The 15,404-nt window shown below is 35.5% G+C and overlaps 2 protein-coding genes across 3 annotated transcripts; one reads left to right on the top strand and one right to left on the bottom strand.

The window, feature by feature from the left end:
- The first annotated feature begins 512 nt into the window (after positions 1 to 512).
- LOC113043125 (fibroblast growth factor 4B) lies at positions 513 to 10,848 on the top strand. 2 transcript variants are annotated; one of them, XM_026202310.1, is made up of 4 exons: positions 513 to 1,738; positions 2,293 to 2,396; positions 5,332 to 9,476; positions 9,569 to 9,622. In XM_026202310.1, exons 1-3 carry the CDS (start codon positions 1,402 to 1,404, stop codon positions 5,506 to 5,508), a joined length of 618 nt encoding a protein of 205 aa, XP_026058095.1. In that variant the 5' UTR covers positions 513 to 1,401; the 3' UTR covers positions 5,509 to 9,476; positions 9,569 to 9,622. The 2 variants fall into 2 exon arrangements, with proteins under 2 accessions (XP_026058095.1, XP_026058094.1); XM_026202309.1 differs by lacking the exons at positions 513 to 1,738; positions 2,293 to 2,396 and adding an exon at positions 9,827 to 10,848 and having other exon boundaries at positions 8,912 to 9,476; positions 9,569 to 9,669.
- A 1,106-nt stretch (positions 10,849 to 11,954) lies between these two features.
- On the bottom strand, positions 11,955 to 15,019 carry LOC113043121 (probable fructose-2,6-bisphosphatase TIGAR A). The gene is made up of 6 exons (XM_026202304.1): positions 14,445 to 15,019; positions 13,809 to 13,846; positions 13,509 to 13,630; positions 13,081 to 13,158; positions 12,865 to 12,975; positions 11,955 to 12,544 (listed from the first exon to the last, which is right to left on the bottom strand). The coding sequence occupies exons 1-6, from the start codon at positions 14,474 to 14,476 to the stop codon at positions 12,152 to 12,154; spliced, it is 774 nt and encodes a 257-aa protein (XP_026058089.1). The 5' UTR covers positions 14,477 to 15,019; the 3' UTR covers positions 11,955 to 12,151.
- Between the last annotated feature and the right edge of the window lie 385 nt (positions 15,020 to 15,404).

The raw sequence follows: 15,404 nt of genomic DNA, 5'->3' as shown, positions 1-15,404 counted from the left end.
CAATTAATGCCGTAGAAAAATGGGTCAGGATTTTGCATGTAAAAAAACAATCTGCATTGCGCTTTATCTGGCATCCATTGGGATTATGTCTGACTCAGTTTTAATGATAGTTTATTCATTACTTTCGGCCCTGAATTCAGAGAAATTATTATTTGTCTCCCTTCAGAGATAATTAAACATCTCTAAAAAACAAATATAAAGATACCAGTTACTAGGAGTCTGGTCTTATAACCACTGTATTTGCCTTTTAGTATATTATATTGTATTTCTAATTTCTATTATATTGTATTTCTGATTGGCATTCAAGTGTTTAAACAATATTAACATTGCAGAAACTTTTTTTCCCCTGTAGGTTTAAATGAAAAACTAATATTAACATAATTTAACATTTTGACTGATTTAGGTTAATTAGATTCGAGAAGTGGCGAGTTGTGATATGCCAGTCTCAAATATCATTATGGATAACTAAACATAATAATAGTAATAAATAATAAACAAAAATGTGGAAAATAACACTAACTCTTAACGTGGTGACTCTTGAGTATTTGATGCGCTTGAAATCAACATAATGAGACAGCGCCACCTGCTGGACACATAGGGTCTTCAATTTTTATGTACCTGTCAGGTATAAAAGACTATCTATCTATCTATCTATCTATCTATCTATCTATCTATCTATCTATCTATCTATCTATCTATCTATCTATCTATCTATCAGGCAACATGGGCGATTAATGGAGTTCAGCTCGCCCTCGGACGTCAAAATATGCGTTTTTACGCAGATTAATAAATCAAGGGGGCACATTCAAAATATAACTTAGTGAAAGCTTCCTGAGCAAACGGCGCGAGGAAGTGTTTTGCAAGATTGACGTGGCTCCGCGGTGACAACTGGCCTGTTTTTACACCTTCCCTCTAAATAAGGAAGCGGCCCGTGGGGCATATGACCGCTGGTCCAATTTGGGAGCTGCCAACGAAGCCCATCATCATCACGCCCCATGTTCTCTCGCGCTCACTGTCCCCGGGGCCGATCGCGTGGATTGACAGCGATTGGGTTTTGGCGTTCAAACTGACCCCCGGCGGCGAGGTCAGCGTGATGTCATCCTGAAGGTGAGTGATGTCATACAGAAGATCTCCCAGGCAAGGTGAGCTCGAATTTTGGTGAGTGTGTGGTGCTCCCCGTCCAGAGAGGTGAAACATGGTAATCATCATAACCGCCACCGCCACCAGCTCAAGCTCTGCCGCTCTGCTCTTCTCATCTACCGAGGGGCTTATTGCGTTACACGCTCGCAGCCCCGACCTGCCTTCCAAAAATAAGCCCTTGCCACCATGCCGAAAGAAGAAAAACAAGAGTTGTATTTTTAGGGGCTTTAATTTTGACCACGTGCCCCGAGGGTAAACCGGATGGCCACTGCGCAAAGGTTCTTCATCAGTATGTGCGAGAGCAGCGGGCGCTGGACGTGGACTGCGGTTGTTCTGCTGGGCTTTCTGCTTGGGATCGTGTCCTCCTACCCCATCTCGAACAGGACTAATGCAACTCCACTGGAGAAAAGGTGGGAGAGGCTCTTTTCCCGCTCCGTTTTGGGGATCTCGGTGGAGAAATCGGACCTGAACTGGGAGAATGACTATTTGCTGGGCATTAAGAGAGTGCGGAGGCTGTACTGCAATGTGGGCATCGGGTTTCACCTGCAGGTCCTGCCAGACGGAAGGATAAACGGTGTCCATAATGAGAACCAGTACAGTGAGTTGCATCCAGAAATGTCATGCATGACGCGTTATACCAGGGATGGATGATGACTGAATGAATAGCTCATTTTTATTTTATTTTAGTATATATATATATATATATATATATATATATATATATATATATATATATATATATATATATAAAATAATAATGCTACATTAAATATGTATTTAAAATTTTTTTTTTTATTATTATTATTCATATTTTCACATGTGTCCTAAAGCAATGACATATCTATTAAAATAAACCCTAGTGTCAATCACTGTCAAATTTCCCAAGGCTCAAACATGACACGAATGCTTGGACGGATTTAGACGGCAACTAATTTTACACAACGTCCATCTGCTTGTTGTACATGCCAGAACTGCAGGGCTTTTTTCCATGTCACAGTAAAAGAAATGAGCCAGCATGAGAGAAAATGCAGAACAAAGGCTCTGTGCATCTCCTGGATCCACCCACTTGTGCAGAACGCATCCTGCAGATTGAGTGAATGAGCTGTTGTGTGCCACATTGTCGTGTATGTAACTGATGTTCTGTTCAATCAGGTCTCATAGAAATCTCAGCGGTAGAGAGAGGAGTGGTTAGTCTATACGGCGTGAGAAGCAAGCTATTTGTCGCAATGAGCAGCCACGGAAGGTTATATGGAACGGTAGGTATGCCTTTCGTTTGATTTCATTGTATTGTGCAGAAAACCCCACTTCAGTCTTGCAGTGTCAAATAGGTCAGTGACAAATAAGGATTCATAATAGCAATATCATTCGAGTACTTGAGCGATAACAGCTCTATATCAGTGACTGAGTGCCGAAAAGGCAATCACAGCCACTGATACTGAGCCAGTATCACTCGAGTACGAGAGTGTTATTGCGTTTATAAAACAGTTCGACAGCATGAGTGTAAATATATAAGAAAAATAACAACAGAGTGTCTTTAAAAACCCTTTTTAGTGGAACTACTTCCTTCCGCCACAGATTCAAATCACAGTTTGACAGTTTAACGGCTGAGCCTAATTCGAAAACGTCACTTTAGAACTAGTAACGAAGGAACGCTGAGATGTTTAATTAAAACATATTGCATTACTTAAAAGCTCACTGTATTATGTAGACTATTGTGAGTTAGAGATGGACTGAGCGAGTGTGATTACCTGCACCTGATACAGCATTCATTTTTCAGCTCATATTCACAATAAAACCTTAGTTTGAATGTCCGCTGAGGAAAGCGATATCTTTGTCGTACTATCTTTCAACTGTTAAGGGTGATTTCTGATGACAGAGCTGATCAGTGCATTTGTTGTCTTACAAGCTGTTATTAAAAGTAAAAAATAACTTCCGTTTCAATCTCTTTCATTATGAAAGTCTTAAATGCTATATCGTAAAAAATGACTTGTCTCCATCTAATTGTGGAACAGCATCACAAAAATCACCATCACGGCCACACACAGTTTCCCAATACTAAATACTATATACAGTATAAATAAAATACTGTATTATTTATTGAAAAATAAACAACAACAGCCATCATAAAAGCCCTCCTCTTATACACAGCATTAAAGTTACGTAAAATATAACGTGATGAGATTTTGCCTTCAGCCGAAACTATTTTCTCTGGAACAAATAATAGATTCATGAGACCAAAGACTGCCCATCAGATTCACCCAAAATCGCAAGCGAAGTGATAGAAACAGTGAAAGGGCATTCCTGTGGTGATACCAGTTCAATATTTCACGGTTCTCAACCAAACAGATTTGAGAACCAGAACGAACTGTTGTATAACTGGTCTTAGATTATAAAAATTCCAAGTGTAATGGCAAGGCTTAGAATGTAGGCTAGTCTTTGTATGTCTTAAGATGGTTTTGTAAAGCAAGTTTTGTATGTTTCTTTATTTAATGGCTCTAAACTGTCAAGTGGTGTAACCATTAAGATAAAGGCCTATGTCATTTGAATGTGAATGTGGCTTATACAATCAAAAACAGTTTTCAACAAATATCATAAACATCAAGACATTTTCTTACTTCATTTGAACCTGAACAAAATGTGGCTTGTCTTAAAGGTCACATCAACATCAGACATTTTTGACTCACAAAATTTCAAATTATCAACATTGGGCCGAATGGTTCTCGTTGCGAAACTGTGCCGTTCTATGCTGATCTAGGCCATTTGGCACAGTTTGGTTTCTGTTTTAACTGTATTTGGCTGGTGCTATGAGACCAGGATTGGAATGTTCATAACCTTGAAAACTGAACAAATAATAGCCAACAGTGAAATGATAAGTGAATTTGGAGTTAGCTAGCATAATGTGTATAACTGATGAGAAATATGTGTTGAAAACACTTTAGAAACCATTATTCAAAAATCCTAATTTTAATCGTACCGGCCTGAAACGTTTTCCTCTGAAAACGGAAGTAGAACCATTCGGCAAGATGGTGTAATCTTTTTAATCAAGCTGAAATAAAATACATTTTAATGCACTAAAAAAAAAAAAAAAAAATTAAAGTCAAGTCATTGACCCAAATGCATTTTTTTTTTAAGCTGCCTTTGGTTTATTTTGAAGTTCACACAAATATAAGCACCATAGTCTGGAATATGTCATTCTATTTGGAAATGTCTTGATTCTTTAGCTTTACTTGATAATACATTCAGTACATTCATTCTTAATAACAATTGGCTCTTATGAGCTGTGATGTTGTGCATGGCTTGAAAAATTTGATCTTCTTTGCACTTGGATTACTTAGATGTCAGATCTCAGCATGAGTAACAGCGACATACACTGATAGTTCTGTGGAACCTTTCCATTCCACAAAAGGTTCTTTACACTTAGAAAAAAATATTTTTAAGAACTGTTCACTGAAAGGATCTTTGGGTAGCCAAAAATAGTTCTTCTATGGCATCACTTTGAACCTTTATTTTTAAGAGTGTAGAACAAACCATCTAACTAAATTCTTTCTCCAGGTTCCTTCATTGTCAATTGTTTGTGATAGTCAATCATTGTCAGTGGCAGCAGCTTCTACTTTTTTTTTTAAACACATAAATTAATTGTGAACTCAGAGCTTTGTTTAGCATACAGACTATGTGCATGTTATTAACAGTTCCACATTTCTGCGCAAGCGATAAATCTGATGTATTGATAAAATCTGTTAATTAAAGTTGCTTAAAAGAGATGCTGTTGGCACAGTCAGAGATCAGTTAAGCAGCCAAAGTCATTTTTACGCAACAGAAATTGGAGATAAAACTGATGGACTGATAAGTTTGGCTTTTCAGATATTCAGCTGATTGGCATCTCCATTAGAAGCAGCATGGGCCTTGAAAACGAATCTAACATTCAATCCACATGCATATTATGTGATGATTCTGAAAGATGTTGAAAAAAATTATTCACACTGAGGAATTTAGAATTAACTTTGGTTTTTAAAACTTTTCTCAGTTAGATCATTACTGGTGTCAGATCAACTATAGTGTTGCGAGTTTTCCTGCATTTAAATTAGAAAGGGGTGTATATTGAGAGTATGTGATGAAGAAGTAGTGTATGTGGCTTACAAGAAGGATGGGAGGAGTAATATCATCTAACTATCTAATCCATCCCATTTTTAGAGGGCCTTCCGTGATGAGTGCAAGTTCAAGGAGACACTGCTGCCCAACAATTACAACGCATATGAGTCTTCCATTTACAAGGGCTTTTATATCGCCCTCAGCAAACACGGCCGCTTGAAGCGAGGCTACAAGGCTTCCCCAGCAATGACTGTCACACATTTCCTCCCACGTTTATGAGCAAACCTGGCAATAACACAATGATTTGCACATGCTGGATGTTCTCGTAGGTAACCCGAACATGCTAAGAGGTGAACTGCAATGAACTAAAATAACACTTACAGTATTTATTCTCGTTGAAATAATAATAATATATGTATATTTCGGTAGCTTACTTTGTGTCTGAACTTTGTGTACATGCCATTCTTTGCTGCTTATGATTTCTATTATGAATATTATGAGAGTCAAGGAGCTTTTTTTGCTCTCACTTTTTATGGGTGCTTGCCATAACTGGTGTAAACCTTACCCGGCATTGGACTAACATCCTTAGCTTTTACAGTGAAATGGATACTTTTTATTACCTCAAAGAGCCACGTCCGCATTGAAAAAAGTTATGGAGGGTAAAAGAAATATCAGTTTACTCTGATCTTCATCTGTTCCACCATTTTTGAAAGCACTTATTTTCATGATTAGGTGGTGCCTTAGCCTCTGCTATTTTGCCTCCTTTTATGCATGCAAGAAAGAGGTTTTTGTTCCATATTTAGATTAATAACCAAATAGTCGTCATTAAAAACCGATTGCATGCATCCTTATTGGGAGTTAACTCAGAGAGGGCTATTTTACACCTCAAGTAAGTTCAGAATTTGACTGAAAGTCTGTGGACGGCTAGTCCTGAAAGGTTTGGGTGCTTCCATTTGAATGAATACTTATCAAGCTTGTGAAATGCATTAACCTTGAATTATGTGGCACGATTATATGATAGCATAGCTATTGCTTAGTGATAAGAAAACCGCTGATTTGATTGATCAGATTTAATATAGCGTGTGATTATGTCCTTTTTTAATCATATGTATTTATATTAGTCATTGGTGTCTATGTTTTACCTCTACAGTCAGTGAGGGTTTATTCACTAACATGTTGACTGCATACTTGAACTCCTCCTCAGAAAGTCTTTGGAATGTAAAAACCTATACAACCGTCTTAATCTGTTCGAGATAACATCATTTGCGCATTACTTTATGTTTGAATACAAGCATAGACCCGAGCACCTGTGCACACTCTTAAGTTCCCAAGTCAATTGACTTTGTCTAGAGAATTTGCTTTAAGTCGCACTTGAAATTGAATTGAACTCTGATATTTGGAGATATTCCCCTTCCCTTGCCCCACTATTTTAAAATATACAATTACAGGAATAGTTCACCCAAAAATGTAAATAAAATAAAAAATGTGGAGAAATTTAGCATTACTTTAGGCTACTTGTTCACCAATGGATCCTCTGCAGTGAATGGGTGCCGTCAGATTGAGTCCAAACAGCTTTAAAAGAAATCAAAATAATCTGTGTGGATTACTTGTAGATTATTGTGATGACCACAAAACTGATCAGATGTTTGGACTCTTATTCTGACGGCACCCATTCACTGCAGAGGATCTATTAGTGAGCAAGTTATATAATTAGAAATTTCTCCAAATCTGTTCCAATAAAGAAACAAACTCATCTACATCTTGGATGTTCTGAGGGTGAGTACATTTCAAGTAAATTTGAATTTTTGGGGTAAACTTCTTTAAAGGAATGAACTCCTTTAAATTCAAATAATAACTAATTTATTATTAGCATATTCAGTTAAAGTCTGAGGCTCTCATTTTCCATCTTCTCTTTACTTGTGGTTGCTGCTCACACTGCAACAATCAAGATTTGTTTTTCTTTGATACTATACCCTTAAAACAAGTGCAAAACACGTCGTGTTCGAACACGTGTTGCATTTCTGACGTAGCTGCAATGTGCAGGAAAGAATGAAAGGTTTGATAATCACTGCAGGACTAAGAACATACTGACCTTGATTTCTCTTGCATCACTGCTTCTACTTGACATTTTGAGACATCTTAATGATACGAAGGAGAAGGATGTTATTTTTATAACAGTTATGGCTGGGATGTTTGAGCCAGGTACACGGATATTTAGATTATATACAATATGCTCATGGAGTGTGTTTGTGACTTTTTTTCTCAAAGGTATATTTCACCCAAACAAAATGGATTACTCACCCTTATCTTGATCCAAACCTGCATGACATTTTGTCTTCTGTGAAATGTAAAAGAAGGTATTTAGAAGAATGTTTTGGACCTCATTGACTCATTATTTGGGCACTTAAGAACAGAAGTTACACAGGCTTAGAACGACATGAGGGTGAATAAATAATGACAGAATTTTCATTTTTGGGTGAACTGTCAAAGCAAAATTAAAACTATGGTCATTTTTTTTGGTTCTGGGAATAAAGATTGATTTTTAGCTGTGCTATGTTGAAAATATGAACTATATATTAGTACTGACGGATATGGATTTAAAATTCTTTCTATCCCAAATATGGCATGCAATGTGATTGCTTCAATGAAACTGTCAAAATGTCTGCTTTTTATGTATGTGATGACTGATGTTAATTTATTGATATGTATCTCCACTGTACCCTGTCCTCTATCACATTTCTGATCTCTTTGAACTTAGATGAAATGAATAGAATTTTGCATGGTTTTTAATGCAAAATGATACAGAAATGTGCATCTAGAAGTTAAGCCCTCTAAACTAAGTGCTTATACAGAAACAGCTATTTCTCATGTTAGCTCCACCGGTTTCTTTGTACTGTACTTTGTCTCCAGCTTTGAAATGGCCCCATTTGTGGCTTGTGAGATGATTGTAAGGGGTGGTGCATGTTTGTGTGTCCTTGTACGTATGCAGCCTTTGTGTTTTCTCAGTTTTGTATTCCTGCACTGAGGGGCAGACGCCCCCTCCAAATTCCCCTCCTATTTTCTAACATATACCTCACCTTCTGCCTTAGTTCCAATTTGTTGAAATGATTGTAAGATATGTTGGAGACAACAAGCTTTTTGCAAATCGTATTGTTCTCTGAAAAAAAAAAGAAAAAATGAGTAATAATTCTAGTATATTAAGAAAATGTTTCCTTTTATTTTTATACGTATGTGCTGTGCACAACAGCCAACTGTATTACTGAAATGAAAATAAAAGGTTGTTTTTTAGCCTCTGTGTTTTTGTATTATACTTTAATCATAATTAAAACATTTTTTTATTTAAACAGGTCTGAAATATTTAGTAGGGGGTTAGAAATATGGATAGAATTAGTTGGGTTAGCGCCCCCTCATGTGGTCAAAATCAGAAATGCAAGTTTTTGAATAAAATAACCATCCTGTATCTTTTACATTTTATTTCACATACCTTTAAATAATTAGACCTACAAATAGCCAGCCAAATAAATAAATAGGCCTACGTTACATTTTATCTTGTAAGGCTGTAACATTTACTTAAAAATATAAAATATCTTAAATATAAGATATATAAGCTAAAAAAAAAGCAGATATTGGTCAAAATGGAAATAATTAATTAATTAAAAACAGCATGAATGAATGAATGAATGACAACGCACATTAGATATACAGCCATTTCAGATATTTTTTTCAAAGTGAATAGCATAATATGGGTTATATTTTCCTATAAAAATAAAGATAAACACGTATGCACAAAAGAAAGCATTGAAGAGGTGAGAAATGACAATTACGCTAATGGTGCAAAATATTAAGTAGCACAAGTTGAAACTTCAGAATTTGTCCCTTCAAAACTAGGTTAACTTATGTAAAGCTGGTGAACCCGACCCCGGGTTACAACTGCCAAGCTGATCTTGGTCTGCAAACATGACCGTTGAACTAATTTCCCCCAATTATATAAACTAGCAGTGAATTGCCCAATGTATGCTGAGCTCTTGCCTGAATCAGTCTGATCATGCACACAGTCCCTCTTCTCTGTCTGGCTGCTCTCACCTCTGCACTTATAACTTGTCATCCTATACAAAAAGAAACAATGCAAACAGATTTAACAAGAGAAAATCTGAGCAATATGGAGACCATGATCGGTACATACGGATATTTCCTGATGATGAAATTTAGTAAAAGACTGAGGAAAGCCATTTATCATGAGACCAAAGGTAAGTTGTTTTTTCTTTATACATAAACAGGCACATTTCTACACATTTTGACTATTTTAATAACATAACTGGTGCTCTTTTAATTCATAAAGAAGCTGATTTACTGAAGAAAAGCAAGGACTGCTTCTTACTACTTCATATTAAAACAAATAATATAATGTGCTTGGATGCAACTAAAAGCACATATATTTCAGTGAGTATTTGTTTATTTTTTGAAAACAATATATGATTTTATAATGTTTTAAAGACTCTTGCGATTCAAATTACTATTATGGATTAATATATAATTATTATAGCTAAAAGGATTTAATAATTAAAAAAGCTTTAATAAAACACTTCATTATCCTCAGGTTGATGGGATTAACAAGGACTGCTTTAAAACAGTTCACAGAAAGAATTCCCATCATGCTTTGTGTCCATGGAGGAGTGATGCATTGATCAAGTTAGTTGGAGGTAAAAGCCACACCGAGGCACATAGTGCAGAATTACATCGTTCTCTGCAGTCAAACAACCATAAAACAGATCGCAGACTGAGAAGAAGCCAGTATATTGACCCATCTGATCCCTTGGGATCTGAGAATCCCAGATCAAGGACTGCTAATTATCAAAGACCAAATCAAGAGCATGAGCACGAGCGCAGCAGTAATGTTTCTAAAGAAACCATCACTTCCTATGATGACCCTCTACACGTACTGCTCTCCAAGAGCCCTGTCAGTCCAAACTTACAAAAACAGAAGAAACACAAGCAAGTTGCACCATCTGATCCATTCTGAACAAATTACTGACCTTCTAAAGATAAAAGTTTATTAACGATTTTATAAGCCTTGCACCAAAGAAAACCATCTGTGGAACACCCAGAAGGACATTTTTTTGGGGGAGGGGGATTCCTAAAACCAATACACTGACCTAAAAAATATAAAGAACTCATAATGTAACGTTAAGAAACCAAGTAGTTTTTTTTCACAAGAATTGCATATGATGCAATCCTGGGCCTCAGGACCTCAGCTGGTGTTGAGGCTAGTTTAGGTCACTGTTTGTCAGTCCTTTCACCTTTTCAAGTCAGTTAAAATGTAAACTACCTTGCAATGAATCTTTCCAGTCGAATGATGAAGGTAATATCATGAAATACAAACTAGAAATGTAAACACGTACGAGATGGTGCTGGCCACCTCTACTAAATTATTTATTAAAAAGTACTGATGTATTTTTATTTATTATATTTTATATTATTGTCTTTAATTAAAATATTATCTCAAAAATGTATAAAATGCTAACTTTATTATTATTATTTTTTTTTTAAATAGCTATTCCTTTCAATAATTCTTAGGAGAGTAATTGCCTGTATTTATGCTGTGCAAAATGATATATAATGCATAATGAAATACACTTATGAATTTTTTAATATATATATATATATATATATATATATATATATATATATATATATATATATATATATATATAAATAATGAATGCATTCAAACAATAAGGGATTTTAAATATTTTTTCTTAGTTTCCCATCCTTCTTAATGAGTTTCCCATTAAATCTGATAAATTTAAGCTCTCCGAAGTTTCTCAGCACATTATATAAAAACCATCACGGATGTATTATATGATTAAATTGTTGTTGTGATTTAATGTCTATTTTCTGAAATCAGATTTTTCAAATTAATGTGTGATGATGATTAGAATCAAGTACTTTGACAGCAAACAGCAAGATAAAGATACTGACAGTCTATTTAATCTATTTAACTCTGATGTTGCTATTTGCATTGGAATGAAACCAGATGGATTTTTTTGATGTTTGTTTTTAGTGATTATGTAATTTTGGAAGAGACAAACAGTGTTTGCAACCAAATATATCATTTCTTTCATCAACAGATTGTTCAAGGATGCAATCTGGGTACATGAGTTTGCAGAAATAAATCAATTCTCTCAACAAACACCTTAAAATGAGGCCAGAGCAGCTGAATATCTTCAATATCGACTGTTCTGTGCTGTTGAAGTACATGTCAGGACACTCTTTTATGCAAATATTATGCAAATACGAGGCACAGATGCATACATAAAAATATTCTGGTCTTGAATATCCATTTTTAGGTTCAACGTTAATTTAGGGCAGGTTGTAATAGTCAAGAATCAAAGATTAAAAGAAAAGTTAAATGACCTAAATGACTCCGTAAGAAAACATTGCATAATATTAGAGAGACAGCAGCAATTCCAACGAGGGGGAAAAATACAAGAACATGGATGGAGAATATATTTATTTAATTTAAATGTATACTTTCATAGCATTCAAAATGAAATCAATAACTTACACAAACACTCCCTTACAGAATATTAAATAGTTTTAAGAGTCAATATTTAATACTGTCAGTGTCTAAATGGTAAACACACATATAAAATAATATAATATAGGACTGATAAGTTTATATATATATATATATATATATATATATATATATATATATATATATATATAACTGAAATCCTTCAGATATTGGTTTAAAATATTGTCTTTTAAAAAGTTGACAAGTTTTGTCTATCACAAAATTCTGTATTTTGGTTAAAGTGCTTGAATACAGTAGGACTTCTTTTTTTTTTTGCGTACCATGTAAACATTTTGTTGATTTCTTACGTTTTATCTTATAAATGTTAAAACTGTTGTTCTTAATCTAAATCGAAGCCTTAAAGTGATCTCTTCTGTTAATGAACACACATTTCACATCTGAAAGTGCAGGGTCTACATTATTACATTTCAAAGTGATAAGAAATCGGCACATTCCGGTGTTGGGGCAGATGGAATACCTTTGAGAAGGGTCTAAACCATGGGGCACGGAGCACTTCAGGTCCTCAAAGAAATACTTCATAGCTATGCTCATATAAGCCCCATGGCCAACCACCAGGGCATGGACAGGCACATTCAAGACTCCATCATCTGGAAGTCCTGCTTGAGCCCTGTCAGTTTCATCTGCTAGGGATGTTTCACCATCTTGTATTTTGTCTTGATGTTCATTAGCTATTCGGTGGAACATAGTCTTGAGAAAACCCTTGATTCGCACTTTTACCTGAAAACAAAAAAGGCTTTCTTTATACTGTAAAAATATATTAAAATAGCATTATTAGAAAAATGCAATGAAACATTCAGCCAGGAAATACATGTCAGCTGTAGTTTTTTCAAAGAACAATTCTACCAAGTGTCATGACACAGGATAGTCGGATATCACAGACAGTGAAGGATACATCTGATATAAGGTAGCCCAGTAGAAAGGATGTGATACAATAATTGAATCTGAATGTACTTTGTTGCATTGCAGCATTTTTCATAATTGGATGCAGCAAGTTTTGCCATTTAGTTTCTTTCATCCCCCCCAAAAAAAGATTTTACCTGCTCCATGGTCTCTCCCTCAGGCGGAGTGAACTCTGGCAGAGGCTGTCCGGCTGCTTTAGCCATGTTTTTCATTTCTATAACTCGTCCTCCCTCAGCTATACCAAAACTCTGGAGAAAAGAAATAGGTTTGAGATGCATATGAAAAGTTGCTCAGAATGGACAGACTTTGAGCTGACATTTTTCTTATTTTATCAAGCGGTAGTGTGTACTTACTCTCTCTTTAAGTGATGGATCTGATACTAGCTCTATATCAGGACAGGTTCTGTTGTTCCTCGCAATGATCTCTGCGGTCTGTTAATTCAATGATAATTAAAGACGTGATTAGGCAAATAATAAAAGCATGAACAAATACACACAAAGAAAGTAGTCTTTGTTACAAGAGGGGCATGTGCGACCTTATAACAGAAATTGTCTGACTCCAGATCTGAGTATTATTAACAAGTTCTGGTATCACATTAAATATATTTATTAATACTCAAAACTACTCACTTTAATGCTTACCGAATCCTATACAAGGAAGCATGCATTAACAGCTCATTTGACCTGGATTTGATTTGGGTTATTTGGTCAGATTTCTGGAGAAACATCTCCCTCTACCTGTGGCCAGATTGTATGACTTCTGCTAGTATGTTTCTGCTTACCTGCTTGGCACGTTTCATGTCACTGACAAACACATTTGTGAATTTTACATCCCTGAGGTACTGACCAGCAGCCTCAGACTGCTGTATCCCAATTTCAGAAAGTGGAGAGTCTATTTTCTGACCTAAAGCAAAGAAATTATAGATTTAGTTTGAAGTTAGAAGAGCATTTGCTGAGATACAGTAAAAAGGACAATAATTAATGCTTGTTATTAACAGTGTAATGGAATGAAGGAAGGGGCACTGATAGTTAGGGGATAACAGATAATGTGTTTTTTTTCCTTGAAAAAGAAAACAAAATACCTTGTAAAAGGCCATCTTTGTTGCACTGCGTCTCACCACTGGTAAAGCAAAACGGTATGATCAATAAAAACTGCATTTGTAACCAGCACACACCTTTTTACATACAAAAGTTACAATTGTAATTGTAATGGGTCTATTGTAAATAGACACTGATGTTTTTATGTGTTCAAAAAACAAAACAAAACAAGGGATTCTACACAACATCTTGTAATAAAGACAGCAGACTTTGCCCCTATCGTTCAAACATGGGACAGAAACGGTAGAACATATTTTTTGTTTTGTTTAATAAAGTAGACCACAGGTTACATCAAATTTGCTTTTGACCTTTCACTGGAAGAGGGATTCGTACTGACCTTTAAACATAAGCTACAACAGACAGGAGTAATGTGATATGAGGAGCCCAGTAAACTTTAAACTTAAGAACTATGAGTATATTTAAACTGTACTAAATGTCAATATCTGTTTTATAATTAAAACTGATGTTATATGATTAAAGCTATTATTTTAGATCTTTTTTTGTACCGTTACTGTATCTATAATGTAGTGATTATCAGATGGCTATGTAGAATAACTACGAATGAGAACAAATCTCATTCATAAAACAAAACAAACAACAACCACAAAAAAGCTACTTACTGTCGGACTATTGTTAAGGCAAAAGCGAGCATTGCGCAGCTATAGAGATCCTGTTAACAACGTCGTGAGGTTATATGAAGTTCATGCTTTGCGCCCAGGGTCAATCACAAACTGTCACTCCTCTTGCGTTTTCAAATAGGCGCCTAATTTGCTACTTTGGGGTGAAAGCACTGACACCGCTATCTCTGCAAGTCACTTGATTAGCCGGAAGTTAGTACGCAATCTACGCATGGCTGGTTCGATTCAATTTCACAAATCGGTTCTTTTGAACGGTTCAAAAACTGCCATTATTTTTGTCAAAACCCAAGTCACTACTCAGTCCCATTAAGCTCTAAGGCTACATTTAGGCTTTTTGTTCGCTTTATTTATAAGAGTCCTTTCTGTAATTTAATTTATCATATGCCAAATCTACTAAATACTTTAAATCATTCACACCGGTTGTACGCTCCAGCTCAACCGATTCCTTGAAAAGATCCGACTCAAAAGAACAATTCATTCACGAATCAGTCATAGCTCATCCTGACGTAGATATTTGCTATACGTCACGGCGCCTGTGGCGCGTGGCGGGATTTGAAATTGCAATAGGTCTGTCATTTAATTTTCATTTGTCGTTTAATTTGTAAACTGTATATCATCGGTATTATTTTAACTGGACAATTATATCAATTTTGACCAATGACGTACTAAAATAAAGACAACAGAAGACGAATACTTCTTTCATGGTAAGTTTATTGACCTTCGCATACAGCATGTCCTCTCCTTTAACTTGATTCATGCTCTCAATGACAAATTACTTGAGTTCAACAGAAATCCAAAGAATATCCACAGAGTTGCCAAACCCTAAAAAATTAATCTCCTCAAAATCAGCTGTGATACTCTGATTTAGTTGTAATTATTTAGAGGATAATTCTGGAAGGAAACATTGTTGAACAGAAAAGGTCAACCTCTGCTTTATTTTTG

The sequence above is a fragment of the Carassius auratus genome, chromosome 25 (genome assembly GCF_003368295.1).
Source record: "Carassius auratus strain Wakin chromosome 25, ASM336829v1, whole genome shotgun sequence".
Lineage (NCBI taxonomy): Eukaryota > Metazoa > Chordata > Actinopteri > Cypriniformes > Cyprinidae > Carassius > Carassius auratus.
Note: the sequence above shows the minus strand (reverse complement) of the source record. Positions and strands in the feature narration are given on the sequence as shown.